Source organism: Lepidochelys kempii, chromosome 2 (genome assembly GCF_965140265.1).
Source record: "Lepidochelys kempii isolate rLepKem1 chromosome 2, rLepKem1.hap2, whole genome shotgun sequence".
Classification (NCBI taxonomy): domain Eukaryota; kingdom Metazoa; phylum Chordata; order Testudines; family Cheloniidae; genus Lepidochelys; species Lepidochelys kempii.
This window is the reverse complement of record NC_133257.1, coordinates 1,009,228-1,033,191: the sequence shown is the minus strand read 5'-3', so window position 1 is coordinate 1,033,191 and position 23,964 is coordinate 1,009,228. Positions and strand designations below refer to the sequence as shown.

The following is a 23,964-nucleotide window of genomic DNA, read 5'->3' as shown; positions in this document are numbered from 1 at the left end:
TTGGCATCCAAGGCCCGGCTCGGCGGGGGGCACCCGCTCACTTAGTGCCCAGGCCGCCCACAGGCGCAGGACGTGACGCTGGAGATCATGGACCTGCTGCAGTGGCTGGAGCACGTGGAGCTGCGGCTCTTCTTCTCCAAGCCCGTCTGGGACCACCCCGAAACCACCAAGGAGAAGCTGGCAGCACACCTGGTGAGCACTTCCTGCCAGACCCTGGACAGCCCCCGGAGAACGTCTGTCCCGCCCTCCTTTGCCACGTCTGCCCCAGCTCCCCCCGAGCCACATCTGCCCCACCCTCCAGAGCACGTCTGCCCCTGCTCCCCCCGAGCCACGTCTGCCCCAGCTCCCCTGGGTAGGGTGACCATGTGTCCAGTTTTCGACCAGAACACCCGGTTGAAAAGGGATCCTGGCAGCTCCGGTCAGCACCGCAGTTGACTGTCCGCTGACCTGCCCCACCCCTGATCCCCCTCCCGCCCTCCATACCCCTTGATCCCAGCCCGGAGCCCACTCCTACACCCCAAATCTCTTATCCCCAGCCCCATATCAGAGCCTGCACCCCCAGCTGGAGCCCTCACCTCCTCCCGCACCCAAGCCCCCTGAGCCAGTCCAGTGAAAATGAGGGAGGAGGGGAGAGCAAGCGGGGGTGTGGAGTGAGCAGGGGCAGGGCTTTGGAGAAGGGGCGGGGCACAGGCGGGGCCTCAGGGGAGGGGTGGGGCAAGGGTGTTCGGTTTAGTGCAAGTAGAAAGTTGGCAACCCTCCCCCCCAGCCGCATCTGCCCCAGCTCCCCCGCCCATGCCAGAGCGGTGGCCCTGGGGCTGAACCCACACACTGCGCCTTTCCTTGCCAAGCTGCCAGGCCTGTGGCCCCCGGGCGTCCCCTTGGGCCCTTGGCTCCCTGCCTAGAGGAGAACGGTCCCATGCACCCGCGTGGCGCGAGGGGCGGCCCCGGCCCAGCTCCGAGCCCCCGGCTGCACGGTGCTGCCGGGAGAGCCAGGCCCAGCGCTGCCCCTCTGCCGTGCCTCTGCAGGAGCTGGCCAAAGAGCTGGAGTCCAAGCAGCAGGCGTATAACCGCGTGAGGGACCGGCTGCAGCACCTGCTGGCCTCCTGCAGCCGGCCCCGGGCATGCAGCACCGAGCACAGCCTGCGCATCCTGGAGCAGAGATGGGAGAGCGTCCACAGCCAGGTCCAGGAGAGGAAGGTGTGTGTGTGTGTGTGTGTGTGTATCCGTCCTGGGGCTGGGAGTGTGTGTGTGTGTCCGTGTGAGTGTGTGTGTGTATCCGTCCTGGGGCTGGGAGTGTGTGTGTGTGTCCGTGTGAGTGTGTGTGTGTATCCGTCCTGGGGCTGGGAGTGTGTGTGTGAGTGTGTGTGTGTGTGTGTGTATCCGTCCTGGGGCTGGGAGTGTGTGTGTGGGTCCTGGGGGCTGGGACTGTCTGTCTGTCTCCCCCACCTGAAAGGGGCGCAGCAGTTTAGGCTGTAGCGGCCACAGCAGGTCGGTTCTCCGGCTGGAATAGGAGGGGGTCCCCCCAGCTGGAAGGGGGGGCCGGGGGGTCCCCCCCACCTGGAAGGAGTGCGGTTTAGCCTGTGGCAGGCACAGCCGGTCGGTTCCCTGGCAGGCCCGGGGACCAGCTCGCCCCAGCCCTGCGGGCGGTTGCCGGCTCCCCCGGCGGGCGGGCCTGGCGCGTCTCTAACCATGGCTCCTCTCCCGCAGGAGCGGCTGGCGGAGGGGCTGACTCTCAGCACCGAGTTCCACACCACGGCGCAGGAGCTGCTGCAGTGGCTGGGGCAGACGGAGGAGAGCCTGAGTGCCCCGGAGCCGCCCAGCTTCCTGCTGGAGACGGTCCTCAGGCAGGTCCAGGAGCACCAGGTGAGTATGACTGGCCCAGCGGCTTTCCCCACAGCTGGCAGGGCTGTGATGCAAAGCCCCAGACAGACCCCCCCGCCTCTGCTCAGGGCCCTGGCAGGCCTTGCTGCCGTGAAATCCCCGCCACGGGCGCCTGTCCCCTAAAGAGCCTGCATTGCAGCTCGCCTGTGGGGCTTGGCACACGGGGCCCCGCATCCTTGCTGACCCGGGGGCTCGCGAGGCCCAGCCCGGGTCACGGGGCCCCTGGAGCAGCCTGGCCGGTCTGGTGCGTGGCTGCAAGGACCTGATCTCAGCCGGCGGTGCCCGGCGTGAGCTTCCACAGCCTGCAGCCAGGGCCAGGCTCCCAGCACGGCCTCTTCTGTCCCAGGGCATGGCCCGTGGGTCCCCGCCAGGCACTGCGTCCATGCCAGGCTCTGCTGGGAACAGTGCTCTGGTGCAGCCCCCACAGGTCGCGGGAGGCCAGGGCACTGGGGCAGGCGGGGGGCTCCCCGGGGGGATGCTGGCAGTACAGGGGTGGGTGCCTGACAAAGTGGCCGCAATACCCGCCCCCAGCGTCGATATGTGGCATTGCAAGAGCTGTGCCCTGGCCCTCCAGCCAAGCCAGGTAACAGAACCCAGCCCTTCACAGGGCTCAAAAGCCACAGAACACAGCAAGACAACCGACTCCTCAGCTCACCTGGAGCCTTCTCCTTTGCTGGCTCGCCCCCCGCTTCAGGCCGTCCCAGCCGGTCCCCAGGTCCTGGGACCTGTCCCACCCTCCCTCTACCCAGGACTCAGGCTGGCAGCGGGCTGTGATCACCTGGGTCTCCGTGCTGGCCCCTCCTGGAGCAGCCCCTGGAGACCCAGGCCCAGCTTCGGCCTAACCCCCACCCCTCCGAGGTTAATTGATCACTTTCACCCTTTTGTCACCACACCCCATTGCAGCGTGTCTTCCCTCCCCGCAGCAGTGCGGGGGATCCCCCTGCTCCCAGCACCACAGCTCTTTTGGTGCCTGGAGCCTGCTCGGAAAGCCCCCTGCTGAACCGGGCTGCTGCCCCTTGGCCGCGGGTGGCCTCCCCCAGGGCCTGCTGCGCCAGTCCCGGATAGCTCTGGCTTGCTTGGCAGGCGCTGCTGAAGGAGGTGACCGCCCGTGGGGAGCAGCTGTCCAGCCTGGAGGCGGTGGCCTCTCGCCTGAAGGACGTGAGCAGGAAGCAGGACTGTGCTGTGATCCAGAGCCTGGTGCTGACGGCCAAGGAGCGGGTGGCCAAGGTGCTGCGGTGCACTGGCGAGCGGGGTGCCGCGCTGGAGGACGCTCGCAAGCGTGCCAAGCAGGTACCGTGCGGGGCGCCCCGAGGGGATGGCGGGGAGCGGGCCCTGTCGCCAGGTGGGGCTGGTCTCCGGCGTTCCCGCTGACACACCCTCTCGCTCGTTTTCAGTTCAGCGAGTCCCGGCAGCTGCTCCTGGACTGGATGGATGAGGTGGAGCCGACTCTCGAGATCCCCAGCAACGCCGCCATGAGCCAGGAGGAGATCAAGTGCCAGCTGGCTGAGCACAAGGTGCGGTGCCGTGGCTCCCCTCCCCCAGCTCCCTGGGACATGTGTTCTGGCCCGGGCTGTCACGCCAGCACACGGCGGCTTGCAGATTCCCCGGACTCTGAGATGCCCCCAAGGGTGGTGCTCCATAGGGCTCTCCTGGGGGTGCCCTGGGCTTTCCCTGTGCGGACCACGAGGTCCCTATGCCCATCTCTCTGCTCTCAGCAGGGCCAGGCTGCTGCATCCCCAGGGCTGGGCGGAACTGGGAGACAGCAGAGGTGGGAGGTGCTAGGCCCAGGGGAGCTGTTGAGCCTTTGGCCGGATGCGGGGGTCAAGTGCCCGATCAAGGGCCTGCAGCCTTTGCCCTCTGCTGCCAAACTCCCGAGAACGCGGTGCGTCCACGGGCTGTCACGGAGTGTGGGGGAGTCCAGGCCCTGCACCCCTCTTCCTGGGATCCACTGAGACTCTCAGCCAGCCAGTAAAACCGAAGGTTTATTGGACAACAGGAACACAGTCCACAACAGAGCTTGTGGGTACAACCAGGACCCCTCAATCACGTCCTTCTGGGGGAGCAGGGAGCTTAGACCCCAGCCCTGGGGTTCCCTGCGTTCCTCCACCCAGCCCCAAACTGAAACTATAAACCCCCCCAGCAGGTTCCCTTCTGCAGCCTGTCTTCACATTCCTGGGCAGAGGTGTTACCTCCCCCTCCCCCTCCTGGCTCAGGTGACAGGCTCTCAGGTCTCCCATCCCCAGGGCACATTCCCAGGTCAACGCTCCCCTCTCCCTGCTGCGTCACATCCTCACACGGGCTCTGTGCGATGCCCTTTCGGGGCGCCAAGGGGTCCCACTCTTCCTCCAGGGCAGGCCTCCAGGTCCCACCGCCTCCGTCCTGAGCCACTAGGCTCCAGTGCTCCTGCGTCATGCCGGGAGCTCTGCCCTGAGCCAGACCCTGGGAGAGACGTGCAGGGACGGGTGCACCAGCCAGTTTGCAGTGACACCCAGCTGCAGTTCCAAACAGCGCAGGGTTCGTTAGTCAGCGGGGACACAGCCGGGGCCGGCCCTAGCTCAGCACAGAGAACTGAAGGTAAAAGCATCGTCCTTCTGCCGAGCCGGAGCAATCAGCCAGCCGAGCTGGAGTGGCTCCGTCTCTCTCTGACTCCTTGTCAGTCCCTGGAGAGAGCAGCCGGCCTGCTGCAGAAGCCAGCCCCATATCCCCTGCCCATCACATCCCCGTCCTGTGTTCTCCAGGCAGGGCCGCGTTCGTACCCCAGCTCCTGGGTCTTTGGAGCCTGCCTTGTCTCTCTGCAGCCCTTGTTGACCTGGGCCAGTTTGAGCCAGTCCCTTAAGGCTCCAGAGCACGGTGACTCCAGCTCAGGTCGCTGCGCTGGCCCAGAAGCAGACTCACCCCGGAGACAGATTCCCAGTCCAGAAGGGATTGCTGCAGCCACCTCATCTGACCTCCTGCCTAGCACAGGCCCCAGAGCCTCCCCAAAGAATCCCTGGGCCTTTGGACACCCAGCTAGGCGGGATCTGACATTGTCAGTGACGGGGAATGCACCCCCAGCCTGGGGAAACTGGGCCAAAGGTTAATTGCCCTTAAAAATCTATGCCTCATACCTCCCCCCTGGGACAATGCAAACTACAGAGGGAAACTGAGGCACGTGTGGGGTTCATACAAATATTACAGACAGTTCTCTGCTCCCAGCCAGTACTTGCTGCAGCATGCAGCGGCTGGCTCAGGCCAGAGCCATATTTGTCAGGCGGCCTCGGGATGGCCTTAGGTTAGCACTGCGATACCTGGGTTCAGACATATTCCAGCCTGGCCAAGCCAGTGCTCCACCCGGAAAAGTTGCCCAGTTTTGGCCTCCTCCCCAGGTCCTTGTCAGTGCCAGGTGAGAGATCCTTGGTCTCCCCAAAGCCAGTTCGGATCCCCTCCTGCAGCCCCTGGCTGAGGTCACAGTTCCCGTCTGCCCTGGGAGGTGTCGGGGTTCAGCCCTCAGAGCTCCCGTTGCCTCTTGGATCCTCCACGGGGCTGGGCTTCGCTCCCTTCAACGGGGCATTGACCCAGCACCTCCGGACTCCTGCTCTGCATCCCCCGGGCATCGTCACCCTTCGGCACAACTGGGGAAATCCCTGGTCAGTCACGCCAGGCCTCTCAGCCATACGCCTACTGCAGAACCCCCCTTGGGTACAGGGGGTCCCCAGGACTAGGAGCCATCACCCCCCACAGCCTCTCAGCCATACCCCTACTGCAGAAAATTCCCACTTCTTCACACATCATGTCTCACGTGCCCCACTCCTCGGGGAGAAAACCGATGGCCTGGGGCCCCTGTGTGACCCGCTGGTAGCGTTCCCTTTGACCAGCTGCACTCCCAGGCCCCACTCAGCCCAAGGAGGTCTTGGGTGAGGGGCTGGGCATGCTGGGGGTTGTTCGCGGGGGCTGGGAGGTAGGGGACATAGCCTAGGGAGGAGTCGCCCTGGGGAAGCTGCTCCTGGGGTGCAGGAGACTCCCCTGGGCCAACCCACCTGCTTCCTGGCCTCATCTCCGCTCAGCCCCTGCCAGTCTCCCCTGGGCCGACCCACCCTCAACTCATAGAATCATAGAAGATCAGGGTTGGAAGGGACCTCAGGAGGTATCTAGTCCAACCCCCTGCTCAAACTGGACCAATCCCCAATTTTTGCCCCAGATCCTTAAATGGCCTCCTCAAGGATTGAACTCACAACCCTGGGTTTAGCAGACCAATGCTGAAACCACAGAGCTATCCCTCCCCCCATCCCTACCCATTTGTCCTGCACTGACCCACTTGTTCCCCAGCCCCATTTCCCAACACAGCCCCTACCCATCTCTCCTGGGCTGTCCTGCCTGCTTCCCGGCCCTGAATCCCCCCACAGCCCCGACAGTGTTGTCACGGAGTCCCCGGGCGATGCTCTGGAACTGCTCCCTACGAAGCCAGGCAGGACTCTGGGGAGGTCTCCTCTCTGGGAGCAGCCTGTCTGCAGGACACACAGCTCACACAGCTTCCACCTTCCTGGGTCTGACCCCGGAGCATTCAGCCTCCTCTGCCCCTCCGTGCGCTTCCCACAGCGAGTCCACCCAGGCAGGGTCCTGGGGAAGCCAGAGGGTCCTGCCCCCCAACTCCGCAGTCAGACGGGACTCTCAGCCAGCCAGTAAAACAGAAGGTTTATTAGACGACAGGAACATGGTCTAACACAGAGCTTGTAGGTGCAGAGAACAGGACCCCTCAGTCAGGTCCATCCTGGGGGACAGGGAGGCCAGAGCCCCATCTGGGCCTCCCTCCATTTCCCCAGCCAGCTCCAAACTGAAACTCTCCAGCCCCTCCTCTCCTTTGTCTCCTTCCTGAGTCAGGAGGCCACCTGATCTCTCTGTTCTCCAGCCCCTTCAGTCAGCACCTTTGCAGGGGAGGGGTATCATGGAGTCCCTGGGCGATGCTCTGGAACTGCTCCCCATGAAGCCAGTCAGGACTCTGGGGCAGTCGCCTTTCTGGGAGCAGCCTGTCTTCAGGACACACAGCTCACACAGCTACCACCTTCCTGGGCCTGACCTCGGAGCATTCAGCATCCTCTGCCCCTCCGTGCGCTTCCCACAGCGAGTCCGCTCAGGCGGGGTCCTGGGGAAGCCAGAGGGTCCTGCCCCCCAACTCCGCAGTCAGATGGGACTCTCAGCCCGCCAGGAAGACAGAAGGTTTATTAGACAACAGGAACATGGTCTAAAACAGAGCTTGTAGGTGCAGAGAACAGGACCCCTCAGCTGGGTCCATTTTGGGGGGCAGTGAGCCAGACAACCCCGTCTGCCCTTCACTCCATGTCCCAGCCAGCCCCAAACTGAAAAACCCTCCAGCCCCTCCTCCTCTGGGCTTTGTCCCTTTCCTGGGCCAGGTGGTCACCGGATCCCTTTGTTCTCCAACCCTTTAGCTCTCACCTTCTGGGGCGGGGGGGGGGGGGGTGAGGGCCCAGGCCATCAGTTGCCAGGAAACAGGGCGTCGGCCATCCTCTGTGTCCAGACCCCTGCCCACACCTGCCCTCTAGGACTCTGCAATGATCATACACCCTTACCCCACCCCCTAGATACTTAAGAACTGCATAGGGGCCCAGGCCATCAGTCGCCAGGAGACAGGGTGTCGGCCATTCTCTGTGCAGACACCATCACACTGGCCCCCTCGGGCTCTGCAAGAATCACACCCCCTTATTCCCCCCACTTAGATACTGAAGAACTGCATAGGGGAAACTGAGGCACCCACACAGTGTTCAGAGAAAACACTAAGAACATTCCCACTTCGTCAGAGACCCCATCTCCCTGGGGCTGACCCACCCTCTCCTGCCCCCACCCGACTCCTACCCATCCCTCCCTGCGCTGATCTGCCTGCTCCCCAGCCCCCTCTCCCCAGGGGCCAACCCACCAGGCCTAGTCTCTCGCCCCTGCCCTTTCCCCTGGACTAACCTGCCCTCCCCGGCGCTGCAGGAGTTCCAGAAGCTGCTGCGGTCCAAGCGCCCCGTGTGCGAGGCCACGCTGCGCAGCGGGCGCTTGCTGCGGGAGAGGGCCCAGCTGGCCGAGGACCTGCAGCCGCTGGAGGAGCTGCTGGGGGAGCTGAAGGAGCGCTGGGACGCCCTGGGTGGCCGGGCTGTGGAGAGGTGAGGCTGGCGTTCTGCCCTCGTCCTGCTGGCACTGGTCTCTGCTGGGCCAGGGCCCAGGGGGGCCGGGTCCCTGTGCAGGGCCTGAGACCCTGCCATCCCCCACCCCTGCTGGTGCCTGTGGTCCCCTCTTCTCCTGGCCCCCACCGCCCCCGCCCCGGGGTCTGTTGGATGAACGTCAAGGGTCGAAAGAGTGAGTTGTACAGTCTCCAGTGTGCAGCGTGAGGCGGGTGATGCAGAGGTTCGGGGTTCTGCTCTGCAGCGACTGGGGGCTCGTGGCTCCTTGGCAGACACCCCAGAGGGGAAGTTCGTTGAGCACAGGAACTGAAAACCAGCCTTTACATTTGTGCAGAACAAACGGAATCGAACCCTGCAAGTCGCCCTCAAACTAGCAGGGCCACTTATTCCCACAGCAACCTCGCTGTGTTGCCACGGGGAGGGTAATTCATGCTGCCCTGGTGCGCTCGGCTCACGTGTCTCACGGCCAGCCAGACTGGCACAAGCTGCAGGCGAGGGAGGCTAGAAAGGGGAGAATCCGGCTTTTGTTGATGTCTGAGGATCATGGGATGGCTGGTCAGCCATGAGTGGCCCACAGAGCCTGGTGCTTGGACCCTGGTTCCCACCAGGCAGAAATGTCATTTGGCTGGGTCTTTCCTCCCTAGCCAGGGCGGCTGGTGGGCAGGTCATCGCATGGTGCCGAGGCAGTGCCGTGGCTTTCAGGGGCTGGTGAGCAGCTGAGAGAGGGAGATGGGATAGGAAGGGGTGGGTGGGGAGCAATAAGTAACCTGAGAGGAAGGGAACAGAGCAAGAGCTCCCGTGTCTGGGAGGTGCTGGCAATTGGGTGTCCCCCAAAGGGCTGAGTGTGGACGTTCCTAGAACCAGAGCAAGGCCCGTGGCCTCCCCTGTGGATGAACGCCTTTCCAGCTGCTCCGTCCGTCTGGGCTGAGCTCAGGGAAGGCGAGCGGGGCCGAGCTGGGTGCACGAGGGGACGGGAGGCGAGAGGGAGGGCACATGTGTCTCTTGTTATGAAGCACAGAAAAGGGAAAGGGAGCCGCACGGTTCAGCCCCTCGTGCTTTGCCCACCAATGAGCCCTAATACCCCCCACCGACTTGGGGCCATTAAGTCCTGGCTCTGCGTCTGCTGTTGGTAGCGCCCTTGGATCACACCCGCGGGTCCTCTCTACATTTCTCTTCACAACGGGGGACATTTTATCGGCCCTGTTGTCGCAACACACCCACCCTGCCCCCCTCGTACCAGCAGTGTCCCCTCTGCCCGGCACAGTCTCCCATTCCCTGGGCCAGGTGCCATCCTCTACCCCCTTCCCCACACCTGTCCCAACCCTCGGCCCTGCAGCCTCTCAGCGCCTGCCCCCCCGTCCACACGGCTCTGGGCAGCGGCTTGGGTGTGTGTACGGCCCTGTACCCCACCTCCCTCTGCAAGCTGCTAGTGCGCTGCCAGGTCAGATCCATGGGCAGCGCTGCATCCTCCCCCCGCCCCCCACTGCCAAGGCAGCCCCACATTTCTCCCCCCTCCCCATGAACACAGGTACTGCACAGACTAGTACAGCCCCGCAAGCAATTGTCATAGGCTGTGGTTGAGACCAGTGCTTAATTTGTGCCAGTTCAGAGCCCCGGCACTTCTGGGCCTGGCGGTTCAGAGCCCCTGGCTCCTCTCTCCTTACAAATGACGCCATGTCAGAGACTCAGCTATCCTGCCCAGGAGCAGTGCAAATCTCCAAGCTCAGGTGCAGTATTTATCATCCATTCTTTAGTATCCAACACGCCGACGATCCCCCTCCTGGTCTTTCTGGCCCGTTTCAGAGCGTGGGCCCTGCCATTGGAATGGATTGCTGCGGAAGGGACAAGACTGTAACATCAGAAGCCAGAGCTCACATCTCAGGCCGGTTGGCTTGGAGGAACGAAGGAGGGAGCAGGGCCTGTGTACAGCCCAGGGGTTCTCAAACTTCTTCTTTAGGAGGCCCCCCAACATGCTGTAAAATGTCTGTGGCCCACCTGTGCCACAACAACTGTTTTTCAGTAGATTAAAAGCCAGGGCCGGCGTTAGGGGGTAGCAAGCAGGGCAATTGCCCAGGACCCCACGCCATAGGGGGCCCCACGAAACTAAGTTTCTCGGGCTTCGGCTTCAGCCCCAGGCAGCAGGGCTCAGGCTTCAGCTTTCTGCCCTGGGCCCCAGTGAGTCTAACACTGGCCTTGCTCTCTGGTTTATTTTGGCGGACCCCCTGAAACCTGCTCGTGGTCCCCCAAGGGCCCCAGACCCCTGGTTGAGAACTGCTGGCACAGCATATGTTAGAACCTAAACTCCGGTGCCAGGTGCTCTCTCTGCAGAATGCACGCTCAGCGACTAACCTGCCCTGGTTCCTGTTAAAGACCAGAGAGAGGAATACCGCCTTGGGAATGACCGACCACTTCTTCTTCCCTTACCCCTGCGACAAGGTGGAGACCTTTCCACTTGGCGAGTCTGAGCATTGGTTGCACTAGAGACGCTGCGGCTTCTTTGGTTCCGTCGACGCCTCTTTGTCCCTTGAGCCTGGACAAAGGGAGAGGCTGTCCGCAGGGCTGGGCAGACCCCGGGTTCTGAACTGTTGATGGCAGGCAGATGTGGTTGCGAGTACATTGATACATTGCTGAGTGGTTCAGATTAGCCAGGTGTGCTGATTTGAGAAATGCTGTTCAAGTGAAAAGTTGACCTGAAAAATTGCAAGTACCTGGAGAATAGAGGGGTGATCCTTAGCAGCCAGCATGGATTTACCAAGAACAAACCAGCTTGATTTCCTTCTTTGACAGGGTAACTGGTTTGGTGGATAGGGGCCATGCGGTGGATGTAATATGCCTGGACTTCAGCCAGGCTCTTGACACAGTCCCATGTGACATTCTGATAAGTAAAATGGAGAAATGCGGGCTCGGCAGAACTATCCTTAAGTGGATACAGAATTGGTTAAACAACCACAAAGAAAGAGTAACTATGAATGGGATGATGTCAGATTGAAGGGAGGTCTCAAGTGGGGTTCCACAGGGATCTGTTCTGGGTCCAGTGTTGTTTAACATCTGTATCAATGACCTGGATATAGGAATAGAGAGCTCATTGATCTAGTTTGCAGATGACGAAGGGGGAGGGAAGCGGGGGGATGGGTTGCCAACACTTTGGAGGGTAGAGCTAAAATTCGAATGGATCTTGATAAATTCGAGAATGAGGTTACAGACAACACAATGACATTCAGCAAATACAAATGGAAGGTGCTTCACTTAGGGAAGAAAAACCAAATGTACAAACACAGACTGTGGGTGTGTGACAGGTTCGGTCACAGACCCTTGAGACTGTCACCTGACGTGCTGGAATTATCTCTGAGCCCGTTTTCCCTGCCAGTTTGGGACTCCAGACCCCTGCCTTGTTGAGCCAGACACGCCAGCCTGCTGCAACACAGACCTAGGTCTGGTCCACGCCCCCAAAGCTACATACTTTAACCAAAAACTGCTCAGCGGGTCACCTTTCTCCAGCACCCAGACACCCAGATCCCAATGGGATCCAAGGCCAAATAAATCCATTTTACTCTGTATGAAGCTTATACAGGATAAACTCATAAATTGTCCACCCTCTCGAACACTGATAGAGAGAGATGCACAGCTGTTTGCTCCCCCAGGTATTAATCACCTTGGGTTAATTAATAAACAAAAGTGATTTTATTAAGTATAAAAAGTAGGATTTAAGTGGTTTTAAGTAATAAACAGAACAAAGTAAGTTACCAAGCAAAATAAAACAAAACACACAAGTCTAAGCCTAATACATTTAAGAAACTGAATACAGGTCAATCTCACCCTCCGAGATGTTCCAATAAGCTTCTTTCACAGAGTAGACTCTTTCTTAGTCTGGGCCCAATCCTTTCCCCTGGTACAGTTCTTGTTAGCTGTAGCTCAGGTGGTAACTAGGGGCTTTCTCATGACTGGAAGCCTCTTTTGTTCTGTTCCACCCCCTTTTATGGCTTTGGCACAAGGTGGGAATCCTTTGTCTCTCTGAGTCCCCACCCTTCCTTCTAAATGGAAAAGCACCAGATTTAAGATGGATTCCAGTACCAGGTGACATGGTCACATGTCCTGTGAGACCCCCAAGCCTCTGTTCTTTCTAGCCTGACTCATGTGAACACAGGAAGGCTTACAAGTAAAGAGAGCCATTTATAACCAATTGTCCTAGTCAATGGGAGCCATCAAGATTCTGAACCATCATTAATGGCCCACACTTTGCATAATTACAATAGGACCTAAGAGTTATATTTCATATTTCTAGTTTCACATACAAGAATGATACATTTATACAAATAGGATGACCACACTCAGTAGGTTATAGGCTTTGTAATGATCCCTTACAAGAGACCTTTTGCATGAAGCATATACCAGTTACATTATATTCGCACTCCAAGCATATTTTCATAAAGCATATGGAGGGCAACGTCACATGGGGGATAACTGGCTTGGCAGCAGCACTGCTGAGAAGGCTCTGGGGGTTGTGGTGGATCACACCCTGGACATGAGTCAGCAATGCGATGCTGTTGCAAAAGAAGCAAATGCGATTTCAGGTTGCGTTAACAGGAGGTGACAGTACTCCTTGCTGGTCAGGCCTCGGCTGCAGTGCGGTGTCCAGTTTTGGTCACCAGTGTCTAGAAAGGATGTAGAAACTGGAAAGGATCCAGAGGCAAGCGACAAGGATGATCGAAGGGGTGGAATGCAGCCATAGGAGCAAAGGCTGAAGGACCTGGGTATGTTTAGTTTGGAGAAGAGAAGATTAAGGGGGGCATGATCTGGGTCTTCAGATACTTGAAAGGCTGCCATAAAGAGGGAGAAAAGTTGTTCTCTCTGGCCCCAGATGGCAGGACAAGAGGCAATGGGGTCAAACTCCAGCAGAGCAGGTTTAGATTAAATTTCAGGATCAACTTCCGAAGTGTAAGAACAGCAGGACAATGGGACAGAGCAGAGGCCTGGGGAGGTCGTGGAAGCTCCTTCATGGGAGGTTTCAAAAGGAGGCTGGAGAGCGAACTGTCTTGGATGGTTTAAACACACAAATCCTGCATCATGGCGGGCGTTAAGACGAGATGACCCTTGCGGGCCCTTCTAACCCTCTGGTTTATGATTCTAAGTATATTTGTAGCCTCCAGTTCTTTAGATAGAGCCTTAAATTAACTGTTCCATGATCTTTCCTGGGATTGATGGCAGGCTGGGACAATGGGACAGACAATGGGACAGAGCAGAGGCCTGGGGAGGTCGTGGAAGCTCCTTCACGGGAGGTTTCAAAAGGAAGCTGGAGCCGTGTGTCTGTCTTGGTTGGTTTAGAAGCAACCAATCCTGCATCCTGGCGGACGTTAGACTAGCTGACCCTTGCGGGCCCTTCTGACCCCGTGGGTCTATGTTTCCGTGAACCTATTGTGAACCTAGGTAGTGCTGCCTAGGCTCAGAGAAGCAGGGGTCGCCTGTGGGGCCAGCCCAGGAGCGGCTGTGACACTCAGCGCGTTTGCAAAGCTCGTTTGGTAGATTTCTTCTTTAACATCGAACTGGCACCTCGGCAAATTCATAAAAATGCCTCCCTTTGACTCTTACCTTTTCCCCTCTCCAGGTCATGCACACGCTGCGGGGCAGGGCCCCCACTCCACACACACACACTGCTGGGGCAAGGCCCCCACTCGACACACACTCTCCCGGCTGGGGGAAGATCCTTCCCAAGGCAGCGCGACCATCTCCCTGCCCGAGGCCTGCACGTGGCATGGTCGCTGCCCGTCGCCCGTTCTCTTTCAGGCAGCACAAGCTGGAGGAGAGCCTGCTGTTCTCGGGCAAGTTCACGGATGCCCTGCAAGCCCTGCTGGACTGGCTGTACCAGGCCGAGCCGCAGCTGTGTGAGGAGGTGCCGGTTGGAGGGGATCGCGACCTAGTCAGCGACCTCATGGACAAGCACAAGGTCTGTATTCCTCTGGTGCCACATCCCCTGATCCTGCCTCCCCCTGCCCCCACTCTTCAGGATGCACAGTCCCCGCCCGGGACGCAGGGATGATGCACGCTGGGACAGGAGCTGTGACGAAGTGAGAATGTTCTAAGTGTTTTCTCTGAATACTGTGTGGGTGCCTCAGTTTCCCCTATGCAGTTCTTCAGTATCTAGGTGGGGGGAATAAGGGGGTGTGATTGTTGCAGAGCCCGAGAGGGCCAGTGTGATGGTGTCTGCACAGAGAATGGCCGACACCCTGTCTCCTGGCGACTGATGGCCTGGGCCCCTCCCCTGCAAGGTGCCGACTGAAGGGGCTGGAGAACAGAGAGATCAGGTGGCCTCCTGGCCCGGGAGAGAGACAAAGGAGAGAAGGGGCTGGAGAGTTTCAGCTTGGAGCCGGCTGGGGAAATGGAGGGAGGCTCTGGCCTCCCTGTCCCCCAGGATGGACCTGACTGAGGGGTCCTGTTCTCTGCACCTGCAAGCTCTGTGTTAGACCATGTTCCTGTCGTCTAATAAACCTTCTGTTTTACTGGCTGGCTGAGAGTCCCGTCTGACTGCAGAGTTGGGGGCAGGACCCTCTGGCTTCCCCAGAACCCCACTTGGGTGGACTCGCTGTGGGAAGCGCACAGAGGGGCAGAGGAGGCTGAATGCTCCGAGGGCAGACTCAGGAAGGGGGAAGCCGGGTGAGCTGTGTGTCCTGCAGACAGGCTGCTCCCAGAGAGGAGACTTCCCCAGCGTCCTGCCTGGCTTCGTAGGGAGCAGTTCCAGAGCATCGCCGAGCTCGCCCAGAAATGCCGACGCTCTCTCTCCCTGGCACCTTTCCGCCGCGACAGTCCCCTGCAGGCTCCCAGCTGGGCCTGGATGCCCCAGGCAAAGAGAGGGCCCAGCGAGAGCCCCGCTCAGCTCCATGCCTGGGGCCCCAGGGACAGGCAGAGCTGCGGGCCAAGGGCTCCCTGCAGCTGCTCTCACACTGACCTTGCACAGTCCCACCCCAGCCTGACCCTGGCCCACACCTGCTCTCCCGCCCCAGGTTTTCCAGAAGGAGCTGGGCAAGCGGGCCAGCTGCATTAAGATGCTGAAGCGCTCGGTGAGGGACCTGACGCGGGGCAGCAGCAGCATCGACTCCCAGTGGCTGCAGAAGCAAATGGAGGAGCTGAGCGGCCGCTGGGACCTGATCTGCAAACTCTCCGTCTCCAAGCAGGGCCGGCTGGAGGCTTCGTTACAGCAGGTGAGAGGAGGGAGAGAGGGGCAAGGCGCAGTGACTGTGGGGCTGGGATTCCAGACTCGCAGGGAGGGCAGAGGGCCGTGGCCGGGGGCCCAGACTCGCAGGGAGGGCAGGGGGCCGTAGCCAGGGGCCCAGACTATCAGGGTGGGCAGGGGGCCGTGGCCAGGGGCCCAGACTCGCAGGGAGGGCAGGGGGCCGTGGCCGGGGGCCCAGATTCGCAGGGAGGGCAGGAGGCCGTGGCCGGGGGCCCAGACTCGCAGGGAGGGCAGGGGGCCGTGGCCGGGGACCCAGACTATCAGGGAGGGCAGGGGGCCGTGGCCGGGGACCCAGACTATCAGGGTGGGCAGGGGGCCGTGGCCAGGGGCCCAGACTCGCAGGGAGGGCAGGGGGCCATGGCCAGGGGCCCAGACTATCAGGGTGGGCAGGGAGCCATGGCCAGGGGCTCAGACTCACAGGGAGGGCAGGGGGCCGTGGCCGGGGGCCCAGATTCGCAGGGAGGGCAGGAGGCCATGGCCGGGGGCCCAGACTTGCAGGGAGGGCAGGGGGCCGTGGCTGGGGACCCAGACTATCAGGGAGGGTAGGGGGCCGTGGCCGGGGACCCAGACTATCAGGGAGGGCAGGGGGCCGTGGCCAGGGGCCCAGACTCGCAGGGAGGGCAGGGGGCCGTGGCCGGGGGCCCAGACTCGCAGGGAGGGCAGGGGGCCGTGGCCGGGGCTATCAGACCCTGTCCAGGCAGGGAAGCAGCACCACTTTCCGGCTAGGAGGGTTGGAGCCTGTGGCACGAGTGTGGACGTGCCGATTTCAGTCCAGGAGAGGCCATTGCGGGTTAGCTCCTCCCTGTGTCCACTCGGTTTGAGCTGAACCCCCAGGAGCTGCTCTTGGCCCGAAATCGCAGGGTCCGCACAGGGATGGCGCCCATCTCGCTGGATCAGCTTCCCAGGGAGACCAGGCCGGTCTGTGCGGCACCGTCAGGGCCTCCCGGCCCTTCGGCGCGTCTGTGGAGAGTGTCAGGCTGAGCCAACCCCCAGCCCCCCCAGTCAGGACAGGGCCACCTGGCCACGCGGGGGGCAAGCCGGGCGAGAGGGGGCACCAGTCTCTGAGCCCAAGGCTGGTCCGGTCCCTGCCCACCCTCGCTCTCTGTGCAGGCGGAGGAGTTCCACGCCCTGGGGCGCTCGTTCCTGGCCCACCTGGCTGAGTCGGAGAAAACCCTCCGGCACGGCGTCTTCCCGGAGGAGGAGGCGGCCATGCGCGAGTGCCAGAACCAGCTGCAAGTGAGTGCCCCCCACCCCAGCTGCTGCCCCGCCTCTCCTGGGTGCAGCAGGGCCTGGAGCAGGGCCCAGGAGCCAGCTCCCCTGCCTCGCACTCCGGCCTGGAGACGGGCCACGGGGCCTCCGGCCCCCACCGCCCAGTGTCGGCTCCTGCCCCCCGCCTTCGCCCTGCCCCCTGCCTGCCCCAGTCCGTTCCTGGCCACGCCCCGGGCCGGGCAGGGCGAGGCAGGAGCCCCCCCTTGGCCCAGCCCTGGCCCCGTCCTGCCGGCCGAAGTCAGGGAGGGCTTTGACCCCTTGTCTTGCCAGGCAGCCTCTGCACCCCCAGGCCTCAGGACCGGGTCTCTGCAGCCACCACACTGGTACTGTCTCTCCATCCCGATGGAGCCCCCCAGCCCGGCTCGGCAGCCCCCCCGCCCGGCCTGGCAGCCCCCCCCCAGCCCGGAGCCCCCCCGCCCGGCCTGGCAGCCCCCCCCAGCCCGGAGCCCCCCCGCCCGGCTTGGCAGCCCCCCCGTCCAGCCTGGCAGCCCCCCCCAGCCCGGAGCCCCCCCGCCCGGCCTGGCAGCCCCCCCCAGCCCGGAGCCCCCCCGCCCGGCCTGGCAGCCCCCCCCAGCCCGGAGCCCCCCCGCCCGGCCTGGCAGCCCCCCCAGCCCGGACCCCCCCAGCCCGGCTCGGCAGCCCCCCCGCCCGGCCTGGCAGCCCCCCCCAGCCCGGACCCCCCCAGCCCGGCTTGGCAGCCCCCCCGTCCAGCCTGGCAGCCCCCCCAGCCCGGAGCCCCCCAGCCCGGCTCAGCAGCCCCCCCGCCCGGCCTGGAAGCCCCCCCAGCCCGGAGCCCCCCAGCCCGGCTTGGCAGCCCCCCCGTCCAGCCTGGCAGCCCCCCCAGCCCGGAGCCCCCCAGCCTGGCTCAGCAGCCCCCCCCGCCCGGCCTGGCAGCCCCCCCCCCAGCCCGGAGCCCCCCCGCCCGGCCTGGCAGCCCCCCCAGCCCGGACCCCCCCAGCCCGGCTCGGCAGCCCCCCGCCCGGCCTGGCAGCCCCCCCAGCCCGGAGCCCCCCCGCCCGGCCTGGCAGCCCCCCCGCCCGGCTCGGCAGCCCCCCCCGCCCGGCCTGGCAGCTCTCGGGCGTGCTGCGGAGCTGAGCTGCCCTTGCGTCGGGAGCAGGAGCTGATGGAGACGCTGCAATGCCAGCAGCTGGAGCTGGAGTGTCTCACGTCGCTGGGCGAGGAGATCCTGTCCGCCTGCCACCCCGACTCCATCGTCACCATCAAGTCCTGGATCACCGTGGCCAAGAGCCGCTTCCAGGAGGTGGGTGTGGGCAGACCCCGTTGGGCCGGGGCAGGCAGAGCCTCAGGGCGCCCGCCAGGACCTGGGGGGGCTGGGACCCATGGGCTCCTCCAGCCCATCACACGGCCACGCTGGGCCTGGGCCGGCCGCCTGCATCACCCCTCCCCTGGCCTCAGCTTCCCGACCCAAACAGGGGCTTCCTCGCTGCCTGCCCTGCATCCTTAGGGGCCCTGGGGCAGGGCCTGGGGGCTTGGGAGCCGAGGGGATTCCCACACGCCCGGCGTGCCCAGGCTGCACCAGTGCCCCAGGCTCCGGCCACAGGTGGTCGGGCTGCCCTCCTCCCGCTGCCCAGCGCCAGACACACCAGGACAGACCCCGCCTGCCCCCTCCGCAGCGCACAGCCCCTCCTGCGAGACCCTGCGCTCCCAGCCCCTGCCGGGGCCCCACTCCTCCCCCGTCCGTGGGTTCCAGGCCCGGTGGGGCATCTCCCGGCTGGCCGGGGCACCCAGCAGGGTCTGTCTGGGAGAACACCCACGGGCCGCCCCGGCAGAGCGGCTGACAGGTGTCAGTCACCGGCTTCCTGCTGCGTCTCCCTTGGCGGGCGGGGGGGGGCAACCTGTGTGAGTGGTGACCCCCCCTCCTCCCCACCCGAGCCTGCCACAACACTGGACATGAAGCGGCCACATCACCCCTGGAGACAGCGCAGCCTAGACAAGTGACAGAGACCCTAAGGGGGACACAGTGCCATAGCCTGCCACCCTGTGCCCATGGGGCCCTGGTCTGTCTCTGCGGCGCCCTGTGCCCGCGGGGCTCCACTCCGTGTCCTCGGTGCCCGTGGGCCCCCCAGTCTGTGTCCTGGTGCCCCTCAGTCCGTGTCCTCCGTGCCCTTTTCCCACGGTCTCTGTCCTCGGTGCCCTGAGCCCATGGGCCCCCAATCGGTACCCTTGGTGCCCTGTGCCCACAGGGCCTGTTTGTGCCCTCATTGCTCCCCACGGTTTGGGCCAGGGGGTGCCTCCCCCAGTCTCTGCTCCATGCCGCCCCCGGTCACTGCCCGTGTGTGCAGGTGCTGAGCTGGGTCCAGCAGCAGAGCGAGCGGCTCCAGGCCCAGACGGCCAGGCTGGCCACAGAGCGGGAGGAGATGGGCCAGCTCGTCGACTGGATCGCGGCTGCCGAGGAGTCGCTGAGCCTGAGGGACCAGGAGACGCTGCCCGACGACGCCCAGCAGCTGGAGGAGCTCAGCTCCCAGCACGTGGTAACAGGGCCGGGCCAGTACCTGCCCCTCTGCCGCCCCCTCCTCTGCCCTCGCCCCCCTGCTGCCCCCTCCTCTGCCATTCCCCCTGCTGCCCCCTCCTCTGCCCCTGCCCCCCTGCTGCTCCCTCTGCCGCCCCCTCCTCTGCCCTCGCCCCCCTGCTGCCCCCTCCTCTGCCATTCCCTCTGCTGCCCCCTCCTCTGCCCCTGCCCCCCTGCTGCTCCGTCTGCCGCCCCCTCCTCTGCCCTCGCCCCCCTGCTGCCCCCTCCTCTGCCATTCCCCTCTGTTGCCCCCTGACACCTCATCTGCCCCCGGCCGCCCCCCTGCCATCCCCTCCTCTGCCATTCTCCCTGCCATCCCCCTGCCATTCCCCCTGCTGCCCCCTCTGTCACCCATTGACACCTCCTCTGCCCCCCGCCGCTCCCTCCTCTGCCATTCCCCCCGCCACCCCCTCTGTCACTCCCTGACACCTCCTCTGCCCCCGCCCCCCGCCATCTCCTTCTCTGCCACCCCGGCCGCCCCTCTCCTCTGCCATCAACTGCCCAGCCAAGCACCTCACTGCTTCTTGCCCCTACTGTCCCAGGGTCTGACTCCCCTGCCCCACCCCCATGGGGCAGTGACGTGCTTCGCCCTCCCCCCCGCCCCACATTGCCCTGGCCCCATGGGGCTCTGACCCTCCCCCCAACCCCACCCCCATGGGGAGTGAGGTCTCTCACCCCCACTGCCACACGCCCCGTGTCAGCTCTTTGGGGCCAGGCCTGGTCGCTCTGTGGCCCATCCAGAGCATCCTGGGGACGGGGGAGAGAGCCCTGCTGCAGCAACCAGCCTGGCCACAGACAGCACCGCCCAGCCGGCCCATGGGATCTGCCCTGGCTTGTACTGGGGCCCTGCCTGCCAGCCCCCAAGGGTGGGGCGTGCGCATCATGAGGGCCCCGCTGGGAGGAGCCCAGGCCCCGCTCCAGCTCACGGCCAACTCTCCTGCCCAGGAGTTCATGGAGGAGCTGAACCGCAAACAGCCAGATGTGGAGAAGGTCACCAAGAGCTGCAAGCGCAAGCTGGCCCCGGAGCTGGGGCCGCCGGGCACCCGCAGGCTGGCTGCAGGTAATGGCGCCCACTGCTGGCTCCCACGCCTGCTCCTGGATCCCCCCTCGCTGCCCCCTGGAGCTCCCTTCACTGCCCCCTCAATCTGCCTCCTCCCACTGCCCCATGGAGCTTCACTGCCCCCTCAATCTGCCTCCTCCCACTGCCCCATGGAGCTTCACTGCCCCCTCAATCTGCCTCCTCCCACTGCCCCATGGAGCTTCACTGCCCCCTCAATCTGCCTCCTCACACTTCCTCCCCTGGATTCCCCCTCACTTCCCCCTGGAGCCCCCTCACTGCCCCCCTGTAACGAGGCTGGTTCTGGCGGGACCCAACGGAGAGGGCCAATTCAGGACAAAATGCTTCAAGCAGGGCAGTCACAGCCCCAGGCTGGGGTTTCTGTGCACACCAAGGCAAACCAAACCAGCCAGACAGAGGATTTCGGTCTCACCCCACTGGCTAACCACAAGTCACGCAAGCAATTCCCTCAGACACTCCAGTTTCCCAGTATCCCCACCAGTGCCCCTCGTTATGGGGACGAATGGTTATGAAAACCAGTACCCCAGCAAAAGAACAAAGGTTCCCTCGATCCCAAAGGACCAAGCCCCAGACCCAGGTCAATGTACAAATCAGATCTTACCCACAAATCACGCTGTTGCCAATCTTTTTGAATCTAAAATCTAAAGGTTTATCCAGAAAAGGAAAAGGATAGAGATGAGAGCTAGAATGGGTTCAATGGAATCAATGACAGACAGTGATGGCCAAGTTCTTGGTTCAGGCTTGTAGCAGTGAGGGAATAAACGGCAGGTTCAAATCCAGTCTCTGGAGAACATCCCCAGCTGGGATGGGTCTTTCAGTCCTTGGTTCAAAGCTTCAGTCTGCAGCCAAGTCCCTCCAGAGATAGGAAGCAGGATTGAAGACCAGATGGAGGAGCTGCAGCAGCGTTTTACAGTCTCTTGCCATGTGGTCTCTGCTTTCTGTGTCCCAAAGACAAGCTGCCCATCCCATGGCCTGGAAAAACCTCAGAGTTCTGTCCACAGGCAGGTCCCTGCACACCTGGCTGAGTCCCAAGGCGTGTCTGCCTTCTCTCAGTGGGTCAGTTGTGTAGTGGATGGTCCTTAATGGGCCACCCAGCAGGCTAGGCAGAGCTGAAACCAACTTGTCTGGGGTGTCACCCAGAAGCAGAGCAGAAGTTTGAACTACAGACAGTACAGAGCAAATATTCATAACTTCAACTACAAAAATAATACACACTCACAGACAGCATAATCCTAACCAGCAAACCATCACCTTGTCTGGGACACCTCATTTGACCCCCTTTATACAAGATTTGGTTCCACGACAGGACTTTAGTTGCAACAATGATCCATATGGTCCCAGATTATGTCAATAACGTCACACCCCCTCAATCTGCCTCCTCCCACTTCACCCCTAAATGATGATGGGTGATGGGTTCTGTCACAGAGATCCCATTGGGACTGTTACCTGATGTGCTGAGATTACCTCTGAGCCCATTTTCCCTCCCAGCTTGGGACTCCAGACCTCTGCCTTGTTGAGCCAGACACGCCAGCCTGCTACAACACAGACCCAGGTCTGGTCCACGCCCCCAGAGCTGCAGACTTAACTGAAAACTGCTCAGCAAGTCACTTGTCTCCAGCACCCAGACACCCAGCTCCCAATGGGATCCAAAGGCCAAATAAATCTGTTTTACTCTGTATAAAGCTTCTACAGGGTAAACTCATAAATTGTCCACCCTCGATAACACTGATAGAGAGAGATGCACAGCTGTTTGCTCCCCCAGGTATTAATCACTTACTCTGGGTTAATTAATAAAAAAAGTTATTTTATTAAATATAAAAAGTATGATTTAAGTGGTTTTAAGTAATAACAGACAGAAGAAAGTAAGTTACCGAGCAAAATAAAACAAAACACGCAAGTCTAAGCCTAATACATTTAAGAAACTGCATACAGGTAAATCTCACCCTCCAAGATGTTCCAATAAGCTTCTTTCACAGACTAGACTCCTTCTTAGTCTGGGTCCATCCTTTTCCCTGGTACAGCCCTTGTTAGCTCCAGCAGGCATCTTAGGTGGAAAGCAGGGGTGTTCTCATGACTGCAGCCTGCTTTGTTCTGTTCCACCCCCCTTTTATAGCTTTGGCACAAGGTGGGAATCTTTTGTCTCTGGGTCCCCACGCCTCTTTCTAAATGGAAAAGTACCAAATTTAAGATGGATTCCAGTATCAGGTGACATGGTCACATGTCACTGTAAGACCTCATTCTTCATTACCCAGGTCAGGTACACAGGAAGGCTTGCAGGTAAATAAACCCATTCACAACCAATTGTCCTAGTGAGGGGGAGCCACCATTAATGGCCCACACTTTGCATAATTACAATAGAACCTCAGAGTAATACTTCATATTCCTAGTTTCAGATACGAGAATGATACATACATAGAAATAGGATGACCACACTCAGTAGGTTTTAGGCTTTGTAATGATACCTTACAAGAGACCTTTTGCATGAAGCATATTCCAGTTACCTCATATTCACACTCATAAGCATATTTCCATAAACATATGGAGTGCAATCCGCCCCCCCACCTCCTGGATCCCCCCTCGCTATCCCCTGGATCCCCCCTCACCGCCCTCCTCAATCTGTCTCCCCCCACTGCCACTGGTATCCCCCCTCACTGACCCGTGGAGCCCCCCTCACTGCCCCCTCCCCCTCGATCGCCCCCGCCCATGGGTACTGAGGCCCGTCTCTCGGCTGGTTGCAGGGCGACGCAGTGCTGTGAAACCCCCCCGCGCCGCTCCCCAGGTGCCGCTCGTCGACCTGGAGCCCCCGAGCCCCCCCATGATGCAGCTCCTACACCGCTGGCAGCAGCTCTGGCTCCTGGCCTTGGACCGGCAGTACCGGCTGCAGAGCGCCCTGCAGCGGCTGCGCGAGGTAGGGGAGTTGGGCTCCTGCCCTCGTCTCACGGGGGGCGGTGCAGCCCGGGGGCCCTGCAGCGGCTGCGGGAGGTAGGGGCCGTGGGAGCGGCAGGCTGGGGGGGGTGCAGGCTGGCTGATGGGATGGAAGCCAGGCCTGGCTGCGGTATGCACCACAGCTCCACACTCTGCTTCGGGCAACTAGAACCCCAGCCATGGCCCGTGCCTGGCCGAGCCACCCTGGGGGCACAGGTGTGCCGTTTCCCTCCCTCCTCCCCACATGGCCCGTGCCCGGCCGAGCCGCCCTGGGGGCACAGATGCTCCATTCCCCCCCCTATGGCCCGTGCCCGGCCGAGCCGCCCTGGGGGCACAGGTGTGCCGTTTCCCTCCCTCCTCCCCATATGGCCCGTGCCCGGCCGAGCCGCCCTGGGGGCACAGGTGTGCCGTTTCCCTCCCTCCTCCCCACATGGCCCGTGCCCGGCCGAGCCGCCCTGGGGGCACAGATGCTCCATTCCCCCCCCTATGGCCCGTGCCCGGCCGAGCCGCCCTGGGGGCACAGGTGTGCCGTTTCCCTCCCTCCTCCCCATATGGCCCGTGCCCGGCCGAGCCGCCCTGGGGGCACAGGTGTGCCGTTTCCCTCCCTCCTCCCCACATGGCCCGTGCCCGGCCGAGCCGCCCTGGGGGCACAGATGCTCCATTCCCCCCCCTATGGCCCGTGCCCAGCCGAGCCACCCTGGGGGCACAGATGCTCCATTCCCCCCCCTATGGCCCGTGCCCGGCCGAGCCGCCTTGGGGGCACAGATGTGCCGTTTCCCTCCCTCCTCCCCACATGGCCCGTGCCCGGCCGAGCCGCCCTGGGGGCACAGATGCTCCATTCCCCCCCCTATGGCCCGTGCCCGGCCGAGCCACCCTGGGGGCACAGGTGTGCCGTTTC

At 62.3% G+C, this 23,964-nt stretch overlaps 1 protein-coding gene across 3 annotated transcripts in view; it reads left to right on the top strand.

The window, feature by feature from the left end:
* Window positions 1–23,964, top strand: part of LOC140906229 (microtubule-actin cross-linking factor 1, isoforms 6/7-like) — a 150,793-nt gene that overhangs the window by 99,176 nt on the left and 27,653 nt on the right. For all 3 annotated transcript variants that reach the window (XM_073329791.1, XM_073329790.1, XM_073329789.1), the window contains 13 exons: window positions 64–192; window positions 1,027–1,197; window positions 1,708–1,863; window positions 2,965–3,171; window positions 3,276–3,395; window positions 7,852–8,021; window positions 13,821–13,980; window positions 15,035–15,232; window positions 16,375–16,500; window positions 17,651–17,794; window positions 18,837–19,025; window positions 20,009–20,123; window positions 22,880–23,049. In XM_073329791.1, the coding sequence (XP_073185892.1) occupies window positions 64–192; window positions 1,027–1,197; window positions 1,708–1,863; window positions 2,965–3,171; window positions 3,276–3,395; window positions 7,852–8,021; window positions 13,821–13,980; window positions 15,035–15,232; window positions 16,375–16,500; window positions 17,651–17,794; window positions 18,837–19,025; window positions 20,009–20,123; window positions 22,880–23,049 (2,055 nt within the window). The remainder of the gene's footprint in view (window positions 1–63; window positions 193–1,026; window positions 1,198–1,707; window positions 1,864–2,964; window positions 3,172–3,275; window positions 3,396–7,851; window positions 8,022–13,820; window positions 13,981–15,034; window positions 15,233–16,374; window positions 16,501–17,650; window positions 17,795–18,836; window positions 19,026–20,008; window positions 20,124–22,879; window positions 23,050–23,964) is intronic.